This window comes from Ranitomeya imitator, chromosome 7 (genome assembly GCF_032444005.1).
Source record: "Ranitomeya imitator isolate aRanImi1 chromosome 7, aRanImi1.pri, whole genome shotgun sequence".
Classification (NCBI taxonomy): Eukaryota; Metazoa; Chordata; class Amphibia; order Anura; family Dendrobatidae; genus Ranitomeya; species Ranitomeya imitator.
Window position 1 is genome coordinate 18,026,913 of NC_091288.1, and position 26,414 is coordinate 18,053,326.

At 39.4% G+C, this 26,414-nt stretch overlaps 1 protein-coding gene across 1 annotated transcript; it reads right to left on the minus strand.

The window, feature by feature from the left end:
* On the minus strand, positions 1 to 26,179 carry LOC138644461 (lactase/phlorizin hydrolase-like). Its single transcript, XM_069732867.1, has 17 exons — positions 25,521 to 26,179; positions 20,650 to 20,720; positions 19,979 to 20,059; positions 18,549 to 18,654; positions 16,701 to 16,779; positions 15,660 to 16,326; positions 14,691 to 15,336; positions 13,021 to 14,574; positions 12,656 to 12,924; positions 11,769 to 12,059; positions 9,843 to 10,041; positions 8,317 to 8,519; positions 7,394 to 7,503; positions 7,042 to 7,176; positions 4,038 to 4,258; positions 3,053 to 3,289; positions 1 to 2,118 (listed from the first exon to the last, which is right to left on the minus strand). The coding sequence occupies exons 1-17, from the start codon at positions 26,104 to 26,106 to the stop codon at positions 1,916 to 1,918; spliced, it is 5,658 nt and encodes a 1,885-aa protein (XP_069588968.1). The 5' UTR covers positions 26,107 to 26,179; the 3' UTR covers positions 1 to 1,915.
* Between the last annotated feature and the right edge of the window lie 235 nt (positions 26,180 to 26,414).

The window sequence follows — 26,414 nt, forward strand, 5'->3', positions numbered from 1 at the left end:
TTATACAGAAATATTAGAACTTTTATTTAATTAGCGGTATAATAGCACCAGATTGACAGAGGGCTACAGACATATGGTATATACACTCTATGTTTTAAAGCACAAGCTTTACACATTGGAAAGGTCTGCTATCGTTTTCTGGACTGTTGGATGTCTGAGTAAATAATCTTTGCAGTATCAACAAACTTTGCCTAAATCAGTAGTACCAGCAAATCTAAGCGTTTATTATAGAAATATGCTTATTTCTCTACTTTTGTGCCACTGCTAATTCCTGCACCCTTAAAAAAAAAACAAAAAAAAACCCAGAAACCAGCTCACTGAAGCATCAGATGACAGCTGCTTATTGAAACCTATGGAGAAGACTGGAAGAGGAGCAGAGACCCCCATTCCGCTGCTTTTTATTAAGTCTTTATCTCACGCACTGCTGGATTCACAGCTACACTGCTCAGTGCTTTATAAACACAGAAGCGCAGGAATATACGGTATATCATGGCGGTTGGATCTGTGTATTTGGAGGCATCCTAGCAACAGGTCTCAAACTATCCCCCCCTTCAGAGCTGGAAGGAAAAACTGGTGAAAAATGAAAAACACATGGCATATAATGGCTAGAAATAGGGTTATTCCTCATATACAGGAGACAACAGGTATACTTTAAGGCAGTTTGTGAAAAAACCTCCATATTTTGCATTACATTTAAAAAAAAAATTTCTGTACTTTTTTTTGTTGTTGTTGTTGTTGTTGCCCCAAACAGTTTACTGTAACATCTAAAACGCATTGCATAGACCGCATTTTTGTTTGAGGCTTCCCTTCCATGCTCCCCTATAAAGTTCATCATAATCTGCGGATAGCGATTTTTCTGGTTGTGTTTTTCTTCATTAACTTCTGTATAGGACTTAAAAATCACCATCATTAATATATTGAAAACTTTAAAAAAGGCCTAATATGGGTAGCTGGATTTCCTGCATCCTAAGGCTTTGTGCACACGTTGCGGATCCGCAGCTTTTTTTTTCGTGCAGAAACGCTGCAGATCCGCAAGTGATTTACAGTACAATGGAAATCAATGGAAAAAAAAAATGCTATGCTGATGGTGCGGAAAAAAATCCGCATAGAAAACGCAGCAGATTGAAAGAAGGAGCATGTCATTTCTTTTTGCGGATCTGCAGCGTTTCTGCACCCATTCCATAATAGAAATCCGCAGGTGTAAAAACGCATGAAATCCGCAAGAAAAAGCGCTGATTTTAACCTGGGTAAATATAAAAATATACTTATATATAAAATATATGTTTGTATAGATGTCGCAATTGCATCATAGGTAAAATGTTATTTGTCAGCAATTTAATTTTCTCCTGACGTGTGATGGGGCACACATCTGGGGTGGGATGTAATCGCTGGGGCAGGAAGTGCAGGGCACAGCAGGGACCCTAAAGCGTTCGCTTTAAAGGGATTGTCCAGTCCTATAATGCGCAGTCCCTTGTGCTCTTAAATAGAAATCTCATTTCTTTATCATTTCTATTGCTATGATTTATATGAGCTACTATATTTCATACTTCATTAATTTCAATATAGGGCACAGTAAGAGGAGATTTTACCTGCAGTCATTTACTTTGTCCCTGCTGCCGTAAGCTGGGGGAGCCGACAGAAATTATTTGCAATATGTCCTTCAAGCAAAACCACACTGGAAACTTGCTGGATAATAGTCAGGTGATTGCAGCAGCCTCTGCACTCATTTTATAGAGAAATTAACAAAACTGTAGCAACTCTTGGCTATTGTTTATTTCCAAAGGATAAGTCCTATATAGAGGGACTGCTATATGTTTGATATTTTTTATGTATTCTGAACTATACGTTCACATTTCCTATGGAAAATAATGACACACATCCATTTGGCAGTGCAAAACAATTATTCAGTCTAAATCTAAAACAATTGGGAGAGTTTTAACTTCTTGTGCATTTTACTGTACATGACGCTGAACAAAATGATTCCCAAAACAGCAGCGACGAGAAGAGCGAACTCCACGTATAAAGCGACCGTCGCGTCTGAGGTCGAGATCTGAAGTCCGAGGAAGGAAACATTTTCAGATTCTGGGTCGGTGGCCGGGGTTTCTGGCGCTGTGGTTCCTGTATGAATAGAGATGTAGGCATATATAATAAAGAGATGGGTAAGATTAGAAGAGAAGGCATTGCTTCGCACAGCAGGGGGTTTGTCACAGTTGTATCCAGTATGGACAATTTTCTGGAAGCAAAATGGACTCCAGGATGATACATTGTAACAAAATGATCAGGACAAGCAAGGTTAAAGTTTGTGCTGCTAAGGATAGATTTAGATACAACTGTAGCAAATCCTCAGCTGTAAAAAGTCTCCACATCTGCTATACGGCTTTAATTCATAATAGGAGATATGTTGTGTAATAAATCTGAACGCCCAGGGCAATGCTCCATGAGTAAGACTGCCTAGTGCAGTCGAAGCGCGTCGACCATGTCACTTTTTCTTTTGTATGCACCATATTTTCTTTTGAGGGGAAAAAAAGGAAAATCCAGTCCTGTTGAGCCGGACTCCAGTTTTTTTTCTATTATATTGGACAGTTATAGAACATAATGTTATATGATGATTGTTTTATTTGCAGAAAACGCGAAAGGTTCATAAAACAAGTGGTTAATGCTGTAAAGTTTATTCCTTCTTGCCTAGATTACCAGCAACATCCATCTTGAGACTATCGGAGTCTCAGGATGGTGCTTTGTAAGTCGGAAGTGAGGGGCTGTGGGGAAAAAATACAGTTCTGCCTCTTGGGAAAGTATAGAGGCACAATGATGACTGAGGGGAGCTAAATATGAAAATAAAGGTAATGGTGGTTTGGTTTGGGGACTCGGCACAGTATTTTTGTGCCCCTTCTGAAGTATAGTCATTCTTTTTACAATATCGGCATAGAATGGAGAGAACATGCCTTGTACATGCAATATAGGCAGGAGAGGGGCTGCCATGAACCCACAAAAAAAGAAAAATCCCATTTTGATTTCTAAGTGTCCCATAGTTATCTACTTGCAGTGCTCTCACCTTCAGGCTCCGGCTGGAGGCAGGGGTGAGGGCCATTTTTAGGATCTGGGAATCCGTTGCACTCAATGAGTTGCCTGTAGTACTTGGTTGACTCTTTCGGGGTCCGCGTCAGTTTGGGATCTGTATAATTGGTGTAATACAAGCCGAACCGTTCCGCGTATCCTGCCGCCCACTCAAAATTATCCATAAGGCACCACGCTGTGTAACCGCGGAGATCCACGCCGTCGTACTTGGCGGCTGTTAATAAATAACCATGATCTTAGGTTTAGTTGAAATGTACCAATTTTCAATTCAAACATCAGTTCCATCAACAACAAACAGCGTGAATACGTGGCGAATCTGCATCAAATCCGCTGCAAAATCTGTTGGTTTATTCAAATTTATGGTAATTTATTCTAGAAATTAAAGTGACCCTGCCCATAAAAAGTCCAGAGCCGGCATTGTGAATCCGGGAAAGAAAATCCCTGCAGACCACAATGCTCCTAATCTGCAGATGGCGTCAATTCACAATATCCTATCGTGTGTACAGCGGCTATGCTACTTATGTTGCTCTCCCTTTTTCTATTATCTATAAGTTATCATAAGGGTCAGACTACAAACCGTTCATTTGTAGTCTATAACAGGGGTCCCCAACTCCAGTCCTCAAGGCCCACCAACATGTCATGTTTTCAGGATTTCCTTAGTCTTGCCCAGGTAATAATTGCATCACCTGTGCAATGCAAAGGAAATCCTGAAAACATGACCTGTTGGTGGGCCTTGAGGACTGGAGTTGGGGACCTCTGGTCTATAACCTTGGAGACCCATTGGTCTGGATAGGAGCTGTGTACACAAAACGGTTGGCTGTGTTGTGTACGCTGAGAGTTGTAATTTTACAACAGCTCAAGAGTCACAGGTTGGAAACCAATAATCCAGATAGTTTCCCCCCAAACCCGTCATCATACCGACACTGATAAGGATACTTCTGGTGCGGACGCCTTTCTCTTACCCTTTAAAGCCTCGTTGACATAGTGCTTGTAGTAATGTTCCCTCCACTCGTCGTTCAGATTCGTCCCCCGCTCAGAAATCCCGTTCTCCGTCACATATATGGGAGGATTGTTAAATTCCTCTTTTATAAAGTTCAGTAACCTCCGGAAGCCAAAAGGAGTCACTTTTAGCCAAATGGATCCTGATCCGAGCCAGCTTCGGTCAGTCATTGTTGCTACACCCCTGGATTGAGTGGATGATTCTGTTAGTTTTTACATGCCTAGTTTTAAAAAGGCAATCATTTATGCCCGGTGCTAAATGGAGTTGGCCATTCTGGATGCCTACATTCAATTTATACAATAAACTCCCTAATAAAACAGTGCGCGGTGAGCTTCCCTAGTGGTGGCTTCAATAATAAAACAATTTGCAGTGAGCTCCCCTAGTAGTGGGTGCAATTATAACACTGTATGTAGTGATTTCCCTCTAGTGGTGGCTGTAATAATAAAACGGTATCCAGTGAGCTCCCACTAGTGGCTGCGATAATAAAATGGTCTGCACTGAGCTCCCCCTAGTGGTGGCTGTGATAGAACAGTATGCAGTGAGCTCCCCCTAGTGGTGGCTGCGATAGAACAGTATGCAGTGAGCTCCCCCTAGTGGTGGCTGCGATAGAACAGTATGCAGTGAGCTCCCCATAGGGGTGGCTGTGATAGAACAGTATGCAGTGAGCTCCCCTAGTGGTGGCCGTGATAGAACAGTATGCAGTGAGCTCCCCCTAGTGGTGGCTGCGATAGAACAGTATGCAGTGAGCTCCCCCTAGTGGTGGCTGTGATAGAACAGTATGCAGTGAGCTCCCCCTAGTGGTGGCTGTGATAGAACAGTATGCAGTGAGCTCCCCCTAGTGGTGGCTGTGATAGAACAGTATGCAGTGAGCTCCCCCTAGAGGTGGCTGTGATAGAACAGTATGCAGTGAGCTCCCCCTAGTGGTGGCTGTGATAGAACAGTATGCAGTGAGCTCCCCCTAGAGGTGGCTGTGATAGAACAGTATGCAGTGAGCTCCCCCTAGTGGTGGCTGTGATAGAACAGTATGCAGTGAGCTCCCCCTAGAGGTGGCTGTGATAGAACAGTATGCAGTGAGCTCCCCCTAGTGGTGGCTGTGATAGAACAGTATGCAGTGAGCTCCCACTAGTGGTGGCTGCGATAGAACAGTATGCATTGAGCTCCCCCTAGAGGTGGCTGTGATAGAACAGTATGCAGTGAGCTCCCCCTAGTGGTGGCTGCGATAGAACAGTATGCAGTGAGCTCCCACTAGGGGTGGCTGTGATAGAACAGTATGCAGTGAGCTCCCCATAGGGGTGGCTGTGATAGAACAGTATGCAGTGAGCTCCCCCTAGTGGTGGCTGTGATAGAACAGTATGCAGTGAGCTCCCCCTAGTGGTGGCTGTGATAGAACAGTATGCAGTGAGCTCCCCATAGCGGTGGCTGTGATAGAACAGTATGCAGTGAGCTCCCCATAAGGGTGGCTGTGATAAAAAAAAAATCTATGCAGTGAGCTCCCTCTAGGGGTGGCTGCGATAACAGAACAGTATGCAGTGAGCTCCCTCTAGTGGTGGCTATGATAATAAAACAGTATACAGTGAGCTCCAACTAGTGGTGGCTGTAATAATGTAATAAAACATGATAATAAAACAGCATGCAGTAAGCTGGGGGTGGCTGCAAGAAACCTGAATTTTATCATCCATCCCAATGTCTATGCAGGGGATTTGAAGCTCAGGATCATAAATAATGAGCTCTCATTTGTATAAAGACATATTTCTTTTGCTCAGGATATGAAATCGTTTACCAGCAACATGTGATAATCCTGCAGAGGGTAGCGGTTGTTTTGCCCTAAAGCTCATGCATTTGGCACTACACAGACAAGGACATATTGTGTAATAGCCGGGTAGCCCCATCCTCTGTATAAAGATGGAAAGTGCCTGCTCCTCCTGCTTTCCAGCATTGATAAAAAGTAAAACAGAAATATTGAAATCACAAATCCTATGAAGTTATCAGCAAGATCATTATTAACATTAAGCAATGCCCACTTGTGACCACCGGGTGGCAGACTACACCTGTTCTATTGCCATTACAGTGTAGTGTTAGTGATTGTTGGATTTATTTTTTTTTTTTATTTTACTCATTTATATAGCGCTATTAATTTCACAGCTCTTTACAGACATTGGATCCGGAGTTTCCACTGGTGAGGGTCAGTGAAGGTGTCCGTCCTTTACTCTTCTTGTACATACAGTCTGATCTGCGGTCAGCAAGAAGCTGAGCAGAACGATATATTGGGATGCTGGAAAAGACTCAGTGGAATTTGTATTTTATTCATTGAAATCCCTATAGTTCCTACGCAGAGGAGTCCTGTGGGCGGTCCAACTAGTGATTGACAGCTATCTGCATGCAGTCATACAGGCGAGACGGCCAATCACTAGTAACACCGCCCACTGGACTCCTCCTTACAAACAATTAACAATTAATAAATTACAAGCTTTACTGAAACTTTTCTCACAAATATATATCAATCTGATCGGCTCCTCCTGCTTTACAGCATCCTGCTTGCAAGTCAGATACCATTTTCAAAACGTCGGGTTCTCTTTAACATCTAAGAAGGGGTTGTCAAGTAGCGGCCAACCCATAACAGCAAATTATACCTTTATGAAATGTAAGATTTTTTTTTTTCAATTGTGTCAAATCTTGCAATTTCTCTTCGCACAGGCTAGAGATAAATGCCAAAATTCTGTCTACCTGCAGCCACCACTAGGGGGAGCTTACTAGAGAGAAATAGTTACTGCTCCCATTAAACTCCATACAAACCTGTCTGCACCAAGTTTCCACATACTGGCAGCATTATTAATAAATGCAAACAGAGGCCAAGGTGACTTTACTATGTACTTTCATCACTGCCATCAACTTGACTGATTTTTACCACCCGGGATCTGCTGCGCGGTTCCCCTTTAAGATCATGCATTAAACGTGTCCGTTCTTACCGGTCTGCGTCATAAGACTCTACAGACGGACGATATTGGAGGGGCGACGCCAAGACTGTGGTATAGTGATTGAAGCCAAAATAGTCGTACGTGCCTTTAATTCTTTTTTTCTCCTCTTCGGTGAATTCCGGAAGTCTGTAAAGGTTTAGATATTTTTGTAAATTCCCCAAACCATAAATCACATGGACGAGCGTAATAACGGGTCCAATGCAGCGAAGGCCGAGTCTCTATCCCCCCAGGGCCCATGGAAACCTACGGGGTCCAATTGTGCATTTACATCAATACATAAGACGAAATGTATCAACCTGCACATTCATCAGTTTAATTATTATTATTATTATTTTACCCTTACCGAGATTTTGGTAGCCCTTGTGCCAGGCTCCTCTCCAGGATTCTTGACTTCATGATCTCATTGTAATCTCCGTTGTTAAAAATTGGATGTGCAAACCATCCGGCGTAAAACTAGGTAGGAAGGCAAAAGAATGAAAATATATAAACTTTACCTATTAGCATCACAAAGGGGTAAAAAAAACTGGACTTTGTTTAATTTAAAAAAAAATCCATTTTGTGTTTACAGCTCCTATGCAGACCTATGTGTATCCAAGGTCATAGGCTACAAACCAAATTGTGTAGTTTTATTCTACAGCTGCTTCTTTTCTATCTACTCCCCTTCGACAGACTCTTTAAAAATGCTCTGGATCAAAAATCTCCCAGTTTTTATTTTAGATGCGTGCAAATAATGATTAAAGCCCGGGGCTATATACCTTTGACTCTGGCTTAGATCTAATTTAGCATCTTTGGAATATACAGCATGTTTATTTTTTTTGTTTGTAATATTTTTTAGTTTTTTTTTTATTGCAAAGTGGAAACCATCAACATGTAGGTAATGTGCTGCTGACAGATTCGTTCTTTATTGTTACCATGGACTGTTTGATGCTTTCTGACTGTTTGACACATGAAATCCTAAACTGATAAACAGCACAGAAACAACTACCTAAAACTTGTCATGGAGGCAATTAATACTTGCGTTGGGTATCATGCGTCAATAATCTGGGCTTCGTGGAGAATCAATACTCCAAACAGACTCGTAATTCAAAGCAAAACACTATTCTGCATGAATCAATTACTAAATAATACATTAATTATAACAAACTTGTAAACGGAAGCTACCCTGCTTGTTGATGGTTTCCAGAAACATTTTTTAAGATGAAGGTTAGTGTTTTCTTATATAATGTACATTGCATTGGGCAAACTAAAAGTATATATATATTATACCATCACAAATCTCCGTGCTGCATCAATATCTTCTTGCTTGTAGGGGTTTCTCGGTTCGGCCCAGTCAGAGCTAATGGTGATGGAAATGATCCCCCCTTGTTTTAACCTGTAGGTGCTGTTGTAAAGGTGCCAGGCCTCGGCGTGAGCCTTGATGAGATTATGTCCAACTTCATAGGGGCCGCGTCCGGGCCTGTCGATAATTCCTTAAAGGGATTATACAGAAAATGAAATCGTAATTAATAATAATTTCCGGCATCCACAATACATGTGCGGCACATGTCGGACGCCTCCATAGGGAGCAGGCTCAGGAGCTGTGCCTGCACCATACATGCCAGGAGCCGCCTGTTTAACCACTTGTCATTGACAGTGGTATATAAACGGCGTGATCCTTTTGGGGTATTGAGTCAGGTGCCCATCAGCCTTTTTCTCTTGCAACATGTTCATGGCATGCCTACGGATTTCAGTGGTAGCCAAGTTGGCTACTATTGTCGCCGTCTTTGTACTGCTCTGGGCTCATAGGGGATTTTTAATTTTACTATATATTGTGATGCTGAATTATTGCAGCATTTATTTCAGGCGATCAAATGATCGCAGGATTACATACAAGAGGAGAAATTAAAAAAAAAAAAAAATGAAAGAAAAATAAAAGATCAAATCACTTCGCATATCCAGTTCATATATATACCGTACATTTTTTAAAATCCTTATAGCCAATGCCATAAGGCGAAAAATAAAAATCGACAACACCACATCTACCCCCCCCAAAAAAATGGAATAAAAAATTATCAAAGTGGTGTATGTACCCCCAAAACTTTACCAATGAAAACTATAACGGTCACGCAAAAAATAAGCCCCCCGCCCACAGTTATATCTACAGAAAAAAAAGAAAAAAAAAAAAAAAAGGTGCAGTTGACAGAAAATGGTGACAAGCCAAATATATTGTACAAAGTTCAGAATATTTTTTTAACCACTAAAATGTGTATAAAATATATATACAATTGCGCTATCGCTGTAATCCTACTGACCTCTGACCTGGAGTCATGTTACCGGGCCATTTTTACCGCACACTGAACGTCATATAAACAAAATCCAAAAATTAATGGCAGAGTTGGATTTTTTTTTCACCTTGCTAACAATTTTTTCCCTCATTTTTCAGTAGTTTTTATATTAAATTAATGATTCAAATCTACAACTTGTCTCGTGAAAAACCAGCCCCCTTATGACTGATGGAAAAATAATAATAGCACAAATATTATGGCAAATAATAATAAAAAAAAAAAAAATATATATATATATATATATATATATATATTATGGCTCCTGGAAGGGGAGGAAAAAATGGGAAAGGGTTAATGCAGCAATCATAATGATCTGAAGGACTTTCTACATCTCAGCAGCAAGAAATCATTTTTCCTGCAGCGCCACCACAGGGGAAAAGAAGCATTACATGCACATTATCTCCATGTCTATTGCATAATGAATGGCAGCCAAGCGGTGGATGACCGTAGGGTTCACACTGATCTTACCTGGAGCTGCCGTTCCATAACCGTAGCCCAAATTAGCCACGATGTACGGCTCATTGAGAGTGATCCAGAACTTCACCCGATCTCCCAGTCTTTGGAAGAGAATGTTGGAGTAATCTTTAAACCTTGCCACGATTGTCTCGTTTTCCCATCCTCCCACGTCCTGTAGGGTTTGAGGAAGATCCCAGTGATAGATCGTCACCTGCAGAAAAGAAAAAAGTAGGCCTCAATTACAATATGAAATCAGTAAAACAGCCATTTGTGTTGCCCATAGCAACCAATCACAGCGCACCTTTAATTTTACCAGAGAGGTTTCACAAATGAAAGCTGCGCTGTGATTGGTTGCTATGGACAACACAATAGCGGTTTTGATAAATGAGGCCTGTTGTACATTTAAGCCTGAGGGCCTCATTTTTGTGTCACGTCAGCCTCAGTGCGCACAGCGTCCTAGCGACCCTTATTCTGCCAATTCAGATTAAAGAAAAGACTGCCGAATATACTATTGAAAGTGTAACTCTGGGGGTTGATGGGGAAGGAGAGCGATAAGCACCCAGAAAAGTTCTAAGGAAAATATAGAATTTGCCCTCCCGGATCAGCACCTTCAACACATTATAGTCCCTTTTTATATCTGTAAAAAATAAAAACGGATATCCCATGTATGTGAAACTCTGTGTTAATGGGGTGTTAGGGCAGCGTATGGTCTGTATGCCGTTTGCGTGCCAAACGGACCCCACATGAATGTAAACAATGGATATAGGGGTGAAAAATCATACAGTATTTTTGGGGATGAAAAATGGCCAATTTTACATTTACTGAACATGGCCTTAGAGAAGGTTGTGAGGCGAACTTCTCAGCGATCGGCTGCCATCACTGCTTACACCTACGGGAGAAATGTAGTATAGTTTTTCTGATTCGCTATGTCTCTTTCCCCATGTGAAGGCATTGCAAGACCTTAGGTATCCATGGTTACGACCATTAACAACTAGCTAACTGTCGCTATATCAGTGGTCATAACCATGGATGTCCTGCAATGACTGTACATGAGGAAAGAGACACAGCGAATCTGAAAAACTACACTACATTTCTAATTGGAGGTATTTGCTAATATTATTATTATACCTACTACGTATTGGGATAGGATCTTGGCGATGGAAATACTCCTTTAAGGTTTCATTAAAAATTTTGCACGGTTTGCTGCGTTGCACTGTCAATTGCAGGCTGCAGAATGAGTTAACTGAGAATCCGTCAGTCGGTCCCTTATGATGACCTGATAGGACGTTTGTAACTTTTTTTATTCCTGTTTTCCTGAGCTCCTCTCAGCTGATTTATAACCTCAGACCACATCAAAGTTTAATGTGCAGGAAACAAAAGAACCCGTGAGAGCCAAATGGTACAAACATTTTTAACGAAACCCAATTGCAAAAATGTTTTTAAGTCACAAATATATGCATTTAGGGAAACAAATGGCACACATATATGGTCCCTAAAGGTGGACAATACCTTTTAAGGCCACTGTGTTTTTCCTTACATATTGATTGCAGCATGCACGGAGTTAAATGGTGGAGATCAAAGGTTTGTCGTCTTTTTGCTGTTGCAGCGAGATTGAGACTACCGTACATTTGGCAGCTGTATTCCTTTTCCCGATTGTATGAACATGGCAATTGTGTTTAGTGTGTTAATAACATGTACCTGTGCAGTGGCATTGCTGCGCTATCTGGGGACTTACCCTCTAAGTGTATTAGTAATGCCTTAAAGGGGTATTCTCATCTTTGGAACCTCTGCTGTCGCCTCACCGATCACGTGCATGATGAATATGATGTCTAAGTGTCACGAAGTTGGACCCACATCTATCTGCCATTTTGGGCATATTCTGTGGCCGTGCCATATAACCTAAGATTGGGATACCCCTTTAAATACCGCCATTATTACCTGCGGCTCAATATTGGCTGCTAAGAGCGTGTCAATCAGTTTGCTGTAGTAGCTGATGCCGGCTTCGTTCACATTGCCCAGTGTTCCGTCAGGGAGGATCCGTGGCCAGGAGATAGAAAATCGGTAGTGAGTGACTTTTAGGTTTTTCAGAAGCTCCACATCCTCGTCCATTCGGTTGTAGCTGTCGCAGGCCACGTCACCATTTTCATCATTGTTGATTCTCCCCAGTGAATGTGTAAACTTGTCCCAGATGCTCAGGCCTTTTCCATCAGCTCTCCACGCTCCTTCAGTCTAAGGACCAAAAGAAACAACACTGCCGTTATCATTGCAAAAAAAGATTTAAAACTTTCTTAATCACTTCAAGTTTCTGTTTCTCAAATCTCTCAATGAAAAGAATATGTATAGTTAATGCACATGTCAGACAAAAAACATGATCTCTTGCTTTCGTTGCCTATTAAAAATCAAAGGGCTGTGTATAATAATCCATTTTTCTATAGGGAACTGGAACGGACATTAAGGTTGAATGTTTTTCTGCTTATGCTCGGGGACTGGTTTGTTACCCTTGGTGCTAGCATTCACTTCATCGTCAAAGGGGATTTTTCTGATGAAAAAAAATCTTTAATACTATTAAAAACTATTCTTCTCCATCTTGTATTACTGCTATAATAATATTGATTATAGCAGGAGTTCTCCTTTTTAAAGAGAAAAAAAAAATCAACAATTTTTCTACCCTCTAAAACTGGCCATACACAGATAGTTATCTGTCCCAACTGTTTTCAATGGGGAGACAAAAAAATTGGGTGTTTGTTTTTTATGGAGGGTCTCTTCTAATTAATAGGAATTATCCTAAGCAGAAAGCTCCTTTAGGTAGGTTAGGCTTGTCTAACCTGATAAGCTGAAGATGCCACGCTCCAAGCAAAGTCAGGACGGAACTCTCCGTATAGAAACTCCTCTTCTTTCTGTAACGGGATACCATTGTTGCGTATGACCTCCGAGTAATATATGGCGGATCGTTTTGCAGTCCTGGGACGGGTGGGATCCGTGAAATCCACATGGTGCAGACCGAAACGCACAGTGTGACCCAAAGTCCATTCAAAGTTGTCCATGAGACCCCAAGCTGTGTATCCTTTAAGATTTACCCCGTCTAGACTGTGAGCTGAAAAATTTAAAGATATAATGTCACTGCCCCTCTCCTGAAATGCTCCGTACTGTCATGAACAAAATACTTTTCTGCATACAGCATGACACATACCTTTCAAAGCCTCAACGATATAAGTTTTATAGTAAAGTATTCGTGCCGTATCATCAAAGTCATCTCTATCTGTTGAAACACCATTTTCTGTGATGTATACAGGGACATCACCGTACTCTTCCTTCACCCAGTTGAGCAGCCTCCTAAGTCCCCAGGCTACTGGTCTGTGCTGGTCAATGGCTGATGTTGGCCAGTTCGCAGAATATTCTTCTGCAATATCAATATCGGTTTGAAAAGATGGTGGATTGAGCATATTCGTTCTATGCCGAACTATTTTTGTCGCGTAGATGTTTATGGAAAAAGCATCGGCTGTCCCTTGGATGTAGGTCTTCTCATCATCTGTAAAAGCTGGAAGTCTGGACAATTGGAGACCTTGTAGCTCACTCTTATTGGCCACTTGCCATTTCATTATCTCTGGGTAGTCACCATTTTTTAATATAGGGTGTCCAAACCATCCCAAAGTAAATTGTAAGTAGCGATCAGCAGCTTCTATGTCCCGTGAATCAATGTGGTCTTTCGGTTCTACCCATTCTGTGTTGAGACTTATTGATATGACACCTCCTTGTTTTTTTCTGTATTTCTCATCATAGGTATGATAAACCTTAGCATGAACTTTGATCAGATTGTGTGCTACCCTGTATGGAGCTGAGCCAGGATCGTTCTTCACTCCAGGTGGCATAACACCAGTCCCATAACCGGCAGTTACTATTGAATGGGGTTGGTTAAAAGTCATCCAGAACTTGACTCTATTTCCAAAAGTTGTAAAACAAAAGTCTGCATAGCTGTGAAAAGCATCTAGCACTCTATCATCTTCCCAACCACCCAGGTCTTGGAGAGCCTGGGGGAGATCAAAGTGGTAAAGGGTCACCATGGGTGAGATGTTGCTTGCCAGTAGACCATCAATAAGTCTATTATAATACTCAACACCCTTATCATTGACTGTACCCTGTCCGTTTGGAAAAATTCGAGACCATGAGATGGAGAACCGGTAACTGGTCACCCCTAGACTTCTTAACATGTACAAGTCTGCATCCAGCTGGTGGTAACTATCACATGCAATGTCCCCATTTGTGCCGTCAGCAATATTATTTCCAGAGTGTGTAAATGTGTCCCAGGTGCTTGGTCCTTTTCCATCAGCATCCCATCCTCCTTCGATCTGATAAGCCGAAGTGGAAACTCCCCATTTAAAATCTTCTGGAAATGTTGAGTAATGGTACATGTCCCTTTCAAAGGCAGTTTGCCCTGAAAATTTTTCCCATACAACTTTTGAAGTAGAAGGCACTTCTGATGCTGGAAGTGGGGGCAACTTTCTTGAATTTGACCTTGTCAGACTTGAAGAACCGAATTTCATTAGCTTTGTTTTAGGAAAGCCATTATTTTCGATGATATTTGAGAATTGATAGGCTGATTCTTTGGGGGTCCTATGTCTGTTTCCATCGTTAAAATTCACATAATGCAAACCATATCTTTGGCGGTATCCTTGAGGTCCTTCAAATCCGTCGAGCAAGGATCGGACAATATATGAATTTACTGGCACTTTGTCAGTGTTGACAGCTGCAAAAGTATAAAGCGATCACGGTTAGGACATTACTCATTATTACAACTCAACAGGAAGAATAGTATAGATAACTAGTTAGCATGCACCATATATACAAAAACTATTTCATTACCTTTTAGGGCTTCATTGATGTAAGCCGTTAGGTACTCAACCCGAGCTGTATCATTGAATACCTCCCCAGTGTCTGGCGTTGGGATACCATTTCCAGTTATGTATATGGGTAGTCCTCCCTTTCCATATTCTTCTTTGACGAAGTTCAGAAGCCTCCTGAGACCCCATGGCACCACATAGAGCCATGAAGATTCGGTGGTCGGCCATGAAGGATCCACATGTGAGACAAATCCTCCAATATTATCATAATTAGCAACACAACTTAGACTTTCGGAAGCATTGACCAACCGGGATGTATAGTGGGAGATGCCAAGGAAGTCTGCAGTGCCTTTGATGTAGGCCTTCTCTTCCTCAGTAAATGTGGGCAGTGCTGCCACTGTGGAGAGACACTGGGTATTTATGTCAAGAACTTGAGTCTTAAGGACTTCTGGGTAGTCCCCATTGATAAGAATTGGATGGGCAAACCACCCGATCATGAACTGGAGATATCGCTCAGCAGCGCTCACGTCATCTGGATTATTGGGATTTTTTGGTTCTGCCCAGTCTGAATTCAGAGAGATTCCCACCTGACCTTTCTGCGACGCTCGGTACTTGTCATTGTACACATGCCAGGCCTTAGCGTGAGCTTTCACAATGTTATGTGACACCTATAAGATATAACGTAGGAGACTGTGTTAGAGAAATATCTATCCTCATAACCTCCATGGTGTGAGAACAGTCTGCAAGGATCTAATTATTATTGTGAATCTGCAGTTCTATTATTCTGCACGACCATAGTAACCTGGAGAGATAGCGAGACCCCGTACATCAGCTGGTAATAAGAATTTCCATCGTCTCTCTTCAACTCATAAAAAGTTAGTGCTAAACTCTAATTATGCAACCAAATGACTTTCCATATTATTTTGCAATTAATTTATAAGAATATTTAAGGAATTAAATATTTTCTATGATTTTAATTTCCTCTTTATACCTTGAAGGAGGCATTTCCTGGATCTCTGATCCCGGGTGCATGTTCTCCGGTGCCGTAACCAGCGTAACTAACGACCCAAGGTTCATGGAACGTTATCCATTGTTGAACTCTATCTCCAAAATTCTTGAAGCAAAAATCTGCATATTCCATAAATGCCTCGATGGTGGAGTCATGCTGCCAGCCCCCGGACTCCTGCAGAGCTTGGGGTAGATCCCAGTGATATAAAGTTACTATCGGTTTAATATTTTCTTTGATTAACCTGTCGATTAATTTGTTGTAATATTTCACGCCGGCGGAATTGATTTTGGATTTCAGTCCCGTTGGGAATATTCTGGACCAGGAGATGGAGAAGTGATAGACCTTAGACTGTAGACCCTTCAGAAGATATAGGTCATAGTCAATCTTATTGTAGCTATCACAGGCCACATTTGCGGTTGCATTGTTATCAGCTTGGCCATTTTGTCCAAAAACATCCCATATGGATTGTCCTTTATCCCCTGCGGTCCAGCCCCCTTCTACTTTGAAGGCTGAAGATGAAGAGCCCATGAGGAAACCTTCAGGGAATGTATCGTGTAGGAAGATGTCTCTCTCTGCTGGAGTCTGGGTGGCAAATTTATTCCATACTGTGGTGAATGCTGAACGGGATGTTCCTGTCGAATACTTGAGACTAAAATAGTGAAAAATAAGTTATTTAGAGGGTTCTCATCGGAAGTGTAAATGATAGCATACACTAGTAAATCATAGTTTGGCATTTATGGTATGTTCTATATTGTTAAAGAGAAATTAACCTTTTTGTAATCACTTCTAGCCGCCATTTTGACAAAAGTGACCACAGAGACTGCAGTCATATTGGCAGCCACCTAGGAATGTATTTCTCATTAACCGATAGACCTATCCTTCCTCCCATTGATTTACCCATTTATCGAGAAGAGTGGTATGAGTCAATGCATCATCAGGGTACATACGATCACGTTGACCAGTGCATGTTTCGGTTTCCTCAATTTCAGAATAACGTGGCTGAAAATATTTTTTTGCACTGACCTTTTTTCATTGGCATTTGACTGTGGCATAAATGGACTGACATCGTAACCTAAGAAATCTTCCCGAGAGCCGATCAATTCTGCAGAAAAACAAATAAATATGACATCATTTATTCGGTTCCCTTACATTGACGTCCCCATAGACCTACATAGTAGACAAAGTGGTCTAAGGTACGCCAATCTCTAGCACTTACCGGTAAATATTTTACCACCTTTTTTGCTTCAAATATTTTTTTTCCCTATTTTCCACCTCTAAAACCTGGTGCGTCTTATAGACCGATGCGTCTTATAGTCAGAAAAATACGGTATATTAAAACTTAAAGTGATGACTCTTCTGTGCTTTCTCTCTATATCCTCTGACCTCTTCGTCGTAGTATGTAGCTTTAATAGATGTGGGGATATCACTTAGTCACAGTCGCCCAGCTTCATACATACATACATACATACATACATGCTCTCCTCCCTAGATTTTCTTCTCTTCCTCTCTAAATGAAATTTCCTGTTTTACTATGAATTTACAGTGCCAGATTTTGGAGGTCGGGAAGGTAAATTCTAGATTAATCCTTTTTTTTTTTTACAGCAAGAAAATCATATTGTTTTTATTGTATCCTGAGCATTTTGTAGCAATGGCAGCAGAACTGCGAAGTCTGATCTGGTGGACTTCCCAACTCTTACTAAGGACGGTTTTATAAATCTGTTTGGTTTTTTTTGTTCTCTTAGGCTATGTTCATACGTTGCGTTTTTGATTATTTTTTTTTTTTCCGCAGGCAAAACCTGCTTTCTTGGCAGTAAAAAAGTAACATAAAAAAGCAGGTTTTGCTGAGTGTTTGCAGCGTTTTTTTGCTGCGTTTTTGGTGAGTTTTTTTGCACTGCGTTTCTTGTCAGGGTACGATTGTCTTTTGTGCATGCTGATAAAGTTTAGCGCTTAAAAATTAATCTGATTCAACTTCATCAGGTTTTGGCACCAAAAACGCAACAAAACTCGATTCCTGTGTTTTTTACACTAAAATGGGTGAAAAATGCTGCAAAAAAACGCTGAAAGAAGTGAAATGCTGCATTTTGCAAAAATGCAGCTCTTTGACAAAACAGTCAGAAAATAAAAAAACAATGTGTGTGCATGAGATTTCTGAAATCTTATAGACTTAGCTGGTATTGTGAAACACAGCTGAAAATTGACATAAAAAATTCATTAAAAAATCTGCAAAAATGCAATGTGGAACATAGCCTAATGTAAAAAAAAAACAGTCTGTGTTTTTTTTTATGCCTGTTGGACCCTTTTTGGTCCATGACTAAGTTTACACCCATTTTTCTCATATGAAAAAAAAAAACACTTTTGGCCTCTGCCCATTAAACAGTAAAATACGGGCAGCACTTGGATTACATTCTCATACTATCTTTTTTTATTTTTGGGGTCATTAACTTGCATTGGCGAGTCTGATCCACCACTCAGATCAAAGTGGAACATGTCTCTGTTCATTTTTTATTTTATTTTTTTTTTTGCCGACAATCAATTTTCAAAAATGATACATGAGAAGGCACAATCAATGTAATGAACCATAAGCAAAAAATTAAGAATAGTGCATGTACCAAAAAAAAACAAAAAACGAGACATTTAAAAGAGGCTTAACTTGAAATGTATGTGAGCAAAAAGCTGGGAAATATAAAAAAAAAATAGTATGACTACTGGGTCAGACTACATAGGGTTTGTTTGTAGTCTGTTACCATGGAGACAGACCTAGGAGCTGAATGTAAAAAACAAAAGACATGTTTTTATGTATTTATTTTAGATGCATTGTAGAAATAGGGGTGTAAAGTTGTACATATGTACCCTTGTATCAACACTACTTACCTTTAAGCAATGTAAAGGCAGAGAGATATTTATTTTCCTCATTTATGGAGCTGCAGTCATTTAGTGCTAAGCTGAAAACCAACACGTCCAGACTGTTCTTGATGTTCTATAATAACAATAATAATTAACAATAATGATGGCAACTATTTATTATAATACTACAAAGAAAAATATAAAATGGCCAAGGGACACATGAGGAGTGTGATTGAAAAGAAGAATTAATATAGTAGTCACCAAAACTCATGTAGGATAAATAGTGGGGAGTTATGCTGGCTATACTAAAGATACGGAATTATTACATTATTTGCTACATATAAAGTTTGGTTTATTCTTTTTAAAGGGGTTAAAAAAAAATCTGCCATTAATTAAGCTTATCACAGATTATCCCACTGCTGGATCCTCAGTGAACCTGTCAATGAATGTTCTGTTCTGCTGCAGTGCCCCCACAGGTGAAATGATGTATTGCGTGCTGCTAATTTAGAGCAATGGGCTCTCTGTGCAATACAATTATCTGCTGGGTCCTCCAGAGAGAGACGCTCTTTGTAATACTCTCTGATCAAGGTGATCAGTGATGGTGTCACATGAAGGATCCCCTCTATTAACCCATTATTCCTCGTAGTGAGAGATTTGAATGTAGGTTTTCCAAACAGACCCCCCCCCCCCCATTAAATTTTAAAAACGTACTATAACTGTAATGCTCCTTTTGAGATTACAACAAAAAAATAATTATATTGTTGTAGATCATGATCTTGGACTCCCACAAACCCAAATGTGAAGGTCTCAGTACATTGTACATTTCTACAGGCTGTAACCTTTTATTGGCTTTTGATTCTGTATTTTGGTAGCCAGTATGTTTTTGGTAATGCGAAGTGTCTTCTCTTCTGCAGATCAATGTGGTTCTCTGGTCACAGACTACAAACAAGCTCAGATCCTTCAGGAATTCTTGCTACTTCTTGTTAAGCTTGTAATTGTACAGTATGATATCAAGAAGCTCGGAGATAGAGAGAAGAGAGGATGGCTGCTGGATCAGACTACACTGGGGTTGTTTGTAGTCTGTTACCATGGAGACATATAGACCTGTCTAACATGTTACCATAGAGACACATGGACCTAACAGTCCTATGAACAAAAACTGAAGATGCTTTTAAAAGAAGTGTATTTTATCATGATCTTCTTAACAAGGGCAATTTGGGCCCCAATGCAGATCTGTTATTAGGGCCCTTAATTATCAGAAATCATTTCATTAATTTCCTTATGAGTGACGTTTTGGGATTCTTCAGGCTACAGGGATCGGGTGAGGCGTCCCTTCTGGACCCTACATTGTACATAGATACCTTAGTTCCCATTGATCTGGGGAAAAAAAGACTTATATAGACTCTTCTGAAAAGCAAAGTTTGTTGAAGAAGCAAAGTCACCTGTCATCTTATTACCTGAATTGCGATCCACTCTTGCAGCTGATCCGCGTTGCCGCAGTCAAATTTCAAGTTCAGAGCAAGAAAATCAACTGTTTCCTAAAAAATGCAGAATTGGTTAACCTGATGGCGTCATTGTTCTATATGTCTAATGTTATATTTCATGTGCAAGGCCATATATACCCCCTTTCAGCTGATATGGGACTCAAGGGCACGTTTCACTTTGGTTTTTTTCCCAATTTTTGGGGGGCGGGTGAGAATCTGTACACAGATGTCCTCATATACAGCTATGTTTTAAAAAAGGGTACCAAGAATCTCCAGGTACACAGGGTACTGCGAAGACCCCATACACTTTAGAACAAATTCACGTCAGCCAAACCTGCTAATTTAGGGGGGACAGAGCCAGTATCTAATGTAATTAGGGGGCATCCTGATTCATCATTGACAGATGAGTGGGAAGGATTGGGCATGTTGAAATTCACAGCCTAATCCTTTTGTTCTCAGGGCGGATAAGCCTCTGCCAGAGATTCATGGCAGAGACTTACTCCGCTCTCAACATTGATATCACATGCCGCTTTAGCCTAGCGCCCATGATCACGGACTTAGCTTGCCGTCCTATAACACCTACTCTGGCCTTGTGCACGGAGAATACCTGAAAGGTGTACATCCAAAAGGAAAACCATATTTACCAGGACTCGAGGGTGTATTGATAGAGATGTGCTCAGTGCTCCCGACCCCAGAGCAATGGATATCCGTCCACCTGATGATAAAAGCACAACATCGTGTATCATTGCATCACGACTTTCCCGACCTATCGATCATCATTGCATTAGCAAAGACAGCTGTCAGCGGCTGTGGATATATCGACAATCATCAGTATCAGATCGGTGGAGGTCTGTCACCCGACAATCCACTGTTCAGCTGGAATCAGGACAGCAAAGCGCCGCACACTGTGTAGTGGCCATTCCCAGGCACTGAAGATGGACTCCTATTGAAGTGAATGTGATCTGATCTGCAGTACCAGAGAACGGCCACTACACAGCGTGGGGCGCTGTGCTGCTCAGACTCTGTTCATGGTAGGTCTCTTATTGAACAAGGTGCTGAAAGGGGCAAACATTGAAATCAATTATTTTCTTTATAAGTATTTTGTCTTTGTTTCAGGGGAAACACTTTATACTGTGCTAATTAAGCTCTCTGTGGAGTTCATTATCCGTAACAATGTATCAGACGTGTTCATCAATCTTCTTATCACTTTGAAATTAATTCCTTATCTATATAAGATATTGATTTGCACAAACAAGACTTATCTGGGTGCAGAGTTCAACAATGTGATTCATTACCCCATGATAAAAAGCATGTCACCCTGCAGATCAGCGACAGCGTCCTGCATGTAATAAGTAATGAGAAAAACAGATTTATATAGGAAATGTAACACGTGTCTATAGAGAAACTGCAGAAATCAGAGATTCCCTTAATCTGTAGGGACATTATATAAAGAGGTTGTCCAGGCATCTACAGAATAGGTCATTAATAGCAGATTAGTGGGGATCTGACACCTGTATATCCCCCACCGATCACCTGTCATTTGCTCTGGCATGCAAACATAGGGGGCAGAATTATAGTAGTTATATTCCTGTACATAGGGGCAGTATTATAGTAGTTATATTCTTGTACATAGGGGCAGTATTATAGTAGTTATATTCCTGTACATAGGAGCAGTATTATAGTAGTTATATTCTTGTACATAGGAGCAGTATTATAGTAGTTATATTCTTGTACATAGGGGCAGTATTATAGTAGATATATTCAGGACATAGGAGCAGTATTATAGTAGTTATATTCTTGTACATAGGGGCAGTATTATAGTAGTTATATTCTTGTACATAGGGGCAGTATTATAGTAGTTATATTCTTGTACATAGGAGCAGTATAATAGTAGTTATATTCTTGTACATAGGAGCAGTATTATAGTAGTTATATTCTTGTACATATATGGAGTATTATAGTAGTTATATTCTTGTATATAGGGGGCAGTATTATATGTGTTATATTCTTGTACATAGGGGCAGTATTATAGTAGTTATATTCCTGTACATAGGAGCAGTATTATAGTAGTTATATTCTTGTACATAGGGGCAATATTATAGTAGTTATATTCTTGTAAATAGGGTCAGTATTATAGTAGATATATTCTTGTACATATGGGCAGTATTATAGTAGTTATATTCTTGTACATAGGGAGCAGTATTATAGTAGTTATATTCTTGTACATAGGGGCAGTATTATAGTAGTTATATTCTTGTACATAGGAGGCAGTATTATCGTAGTTATATTCTTGTACATAGGAGGAGTATTATAGTAGTTATATTCTTGTACATAGGGGCAGTATTATAGTAGTTATATTCTTGTACATAGGAGCAGTATTATAGTAGATATACTCTTGTACATAGGGGCAGTATGATAGTAGTTATATTCTTGTACAAAGGAGGAGTATTATAGTAGATATATTCTTGTACATATGGGCAGTATGATAGTAGTTATATTCTTGTACATAGGGAGCAGTATTATAGTAGTTATATTCTTGTACATAGGGGCAGTATTATAGTAGTTATATTCTTGTACATAGGAGCAGTATTATAGTAGATATACTCTTGTACATAGGGGCAGTATTATAGTAGTTATATTCTTGTACATAGGAGGCAGTATTATTGTAGTTATATTCTTGTACATAGGGGCAGTATTATAGTAGATATATTCTTGTACATATGGGCAGTATGATAGTAGTTATATTCTTGTACATAAGAGCAGTATTATAGTAGTTATATTCTTGTACATAGGGGCAGTATTATAGTAGTTATATTCTTGTACATAGGAGCAGTATTATAGTAGATATACTCTTGTACATAGGAGCAGTATTATAGTAGTTATATTCTTGTACATAGGAGGCAGTATTATTGTAGTTATATTCTTGTACATAGAGGGCAGTATTATAGTAGATATATTCTTGTACATATGGGCAGTATGATAGTAGTTATATTCTTGTACATAAGAGCAGTATTATAGTAGTTATATTCTTGTACATAGGGGCAATATTATAGTAGTTATATTCTTGTACATAGGGTCAGTATTATAGTAGATATATTCTTGTACATATGGGCAGTATTATAGTAGTTATATTCTTGTACATAGGGAGCAGTATTATAGTAGTTATATTCTTGTACATAGGGGCAGTATTATAGTAGTTATATTCTTGTACATAGGGGCAGTATTATAGTAGTTATATTCTTGTACATAGGAGGCAGTATTATCGTAGTTATATTCTTGTACATAGGAGGAGTATTATAGTAGTTATATTCTTGTACATAGGGGCAGTATTATAGTAGTTATATTCTTGTACATAGGAGCAGTATTATAGTAGTTATATTCTTGAACATAGGGGCAGTATTATAGTAGTTATATTCTTGTACATAGGAGCAGTATTATAGTAGATATACTCTTGTACATAGGGGCAGTATGATAGTAGTTATATTCTTGTACAAAGGAGGAGTATTATAGTAGATATATTCTTGTACATATGGGCAGTATGATAGTAGTTATATTCTTGTACATAGGGAGCAGTATTATAGTAGTTATATTCTTGTACATAGGGGCAGTATTATAGTAGTTATATTCTTGTACATAGGAGCAGTATTATAGTAGATATACTCTTGTACATAGGGGCAGTATTATAGTAGTTATATTCTTGTACATAGGAGGCAGTATTATTGTAGTTATATTCTTGTACATGGGGCAGTATTATAGTAGATATATTCTTGTACATATGGGCAGTATGATAGTAGTTATATTCTTGTACATAAGAGCAGTATTATAGTAGTTATATTCTTGTACATAGGGGCAGTATTATAGTAGTTATATTCTTGTACATAGGAGCAGTATTATAGTAGATATACTCTTGTACATAGGAGCAGTATTATAGTAGTTATATTCTTGTACATAGGAGGCAGTATTATTGTAGTTATATTCTTGTACATAGAGGGCAGTATTATAGTAGATATATTCTTGTACATATGGGCAGTATGATAGTAGTTATATTCTTGTACATAAGAGCAGTATTATAGTAGTTATATTCTTGTACATAGGGGCAATATTATAGTAGTTATATTCTTGTACATAGGGTCAGTATTATAGTAGATATATTCTTGTACATATGGGCAGTATTATAGTAGTTATATTCTTGTACATAGGGAGCAGTATTATAGTAGTTATATTCTTGTACATAGGGGCAGTATTATAGTAGTTATATTCTTGTACATAGGGGCAGTATTATAGTAGTTATATTCTTGTACATAGGAGGCAGTATTATCGTAGTTATATTCTTGTACATAGGAGGAGTATTATAGTAGTTATATTCTTGTACATAGGGGCAGTATTATAGTAGTTATATTCTTGTACATAGGAGCAGTATTATAGTAGTTATATTCTTGTACATAGGGACAGTATTATAGTAGTTATATTCTTGTTCATAGGAGCAGTATTATAGTAGATATACTCTTGTACATAGGGGCAGTATGATAGTAGTTATATTCTTGTACAAAGGAGGAGTATTATAGTAGATATATTCTTGTACATATGGGCAGTATGATAGTAGTTATATTCTTGTACATAGGGAGCAGTATTATAGTAGTTATATTCTTGTACATAGGGGCAGTATTATAGTAGTTATATTCTTGTACATAGGAGCAGTATTATAGTAGATATACTCTTGTACATAGGGGCAGTATTATAGTAGTTATATTCTTGTACATAGGAGGCAGTATTATTGTAGTTATATTCTTGTACATGGGGCAGTATTATAGTAGATATATTCTTGTACATATGGGCAGTATGATAGTAGTTATATTCTTGTACATAAGAGCAGTATTATAGTAGTTATATTCTTGTACATAGGGGCAGTATTATAGTAGTTATATTCTTGTACATAGGAGCAGTATTATAGTAGATATACTCTTGTACATAGGAGCAGTATTATAGTAGTTATATTCTTGTACATAGGAGGCAGTATTATTGTAGTTATATTCTTGTACATAGAGGGCAGTATTATAGTAGATATATTCTTGTACATATGGGCAGTATGATAGTAGTTATATTCTTGTACATAAGAGCAGTATTATAGTAGTTATATTCTTGTACATAGGGGCAGTATTATAGTAGTTATATTCTTGTACATAGGAGCAGTATTATAGTAGATATACTCTTGTACATAGGAGCAGTATTATAGTAGTTATATTCTTGTACATAGGAGCAGTATTATAGTAGTTATATTCTTGTACATAGGGGCAGTATTATAGTAGTTATATTCTTGTACATAGGAGGCAGTATTATTGTAGTTATATTCTTGTACATAGGGGCAGTATTATAGTAGCTATATTCTTGCTTTATATTGTTTTATCTTTACAATAATATGAATAGTCGGCTAAGCTGAAAATTTTTTAGATTTACTGATTATATTGTATTAATCATGAAATTCCAGTATTCAATCATTTTACATCTTCCAATTTACCTCCAGCAGAATATTTCTGGCGATACACCGTGCTCACTTTCTCATGGGCGTCCAGCAGAGTCTGTAGGGAGGTCACATCTGTGACATCTGCAGGAACATCAAATGTTATCCAGGTATGGACCAAATCCCCGAATGAATAGAATGCAAATTCAGCATATTCTGTATAGACATCAATGGGGCTTTTGCCAGTCTGGGTGCCACCTGCAGACAGTCTGCTGCCATGTAAGATCACAATTGGATTAATGTTTGCTCCATTCAGTTCCTGCAGAAGGGTCCTGTAACACTGCAGCTGCCCCCCATTCCTCTCCAGGGCATTGTTCTTGATAGATGCAAAGTTTCTGGGTAGCTGGACCTTGTAGTGTGTGACGCCATACTTCTGCAGAGTGGAAATTTGGTCTTTCAAGGTATTAAACACCCTAGTATTACACCTAAATTCTCCTTCTGGCTCCACTTCATTAAGTGCTCCATCCTTGTTGCTCTGCAATGGACCAGCAAGGGCTATGAAGTCTCCAAGAACTGCACTGTTGAGCCCATGATACATGGATGAGAGGAGAACCAGGAGGACCCCTCGCCAGGCTGGCCCCATTCTGGTCTCTGTATCCCCAAATGTACCTGTCAAGTCATTTATACATAGTTAAAGGCCATAAAATAGACACTTGACTTCTTATCAGCCGTGCTGATAAAGACATTGCACAGAGATGATTAGCAGCAGGAGCATGGGGCGCCATTGTCATCGCCAGGAGTTCTAGAAACAGAGTCACTAATAGAGATTTCAAGCAAATCTAAGAGTTAAGAAAAAAAAAAACTCAGCTGCGTGTCACTTCCGTTTTTTGCTGACAAACACATAGGTCAAGGTCTTGTCTTTTCTCTATTCCTCTCTTTACCCCTATGTAC

Bases quoted from the DNA above. Each gene is read 5' to 3' on its own strand.
- LOC138644461 (XM_069732867.1), bottom strand. From the start codon at position 26,106: ATGGGGCCAGCCTGGCGAGGGGTCCTCCTGGTTCTCCTCTCATCCATG. The intron at 7,177-7,393 runs GTAAGGGTAAAA...AAACCTTTACAG, and splicing joins CAAGGGCTACCAAAATCTCG to ACTTCCGGAATTCACCGAAG. The intron at 4,259-7,041 runs GTAAGAACGGAC...CACTCAATCCAG, and splicing joins GAGTCTTATGACGCAGACCG to GGGTGTAGCAACAATGACTG.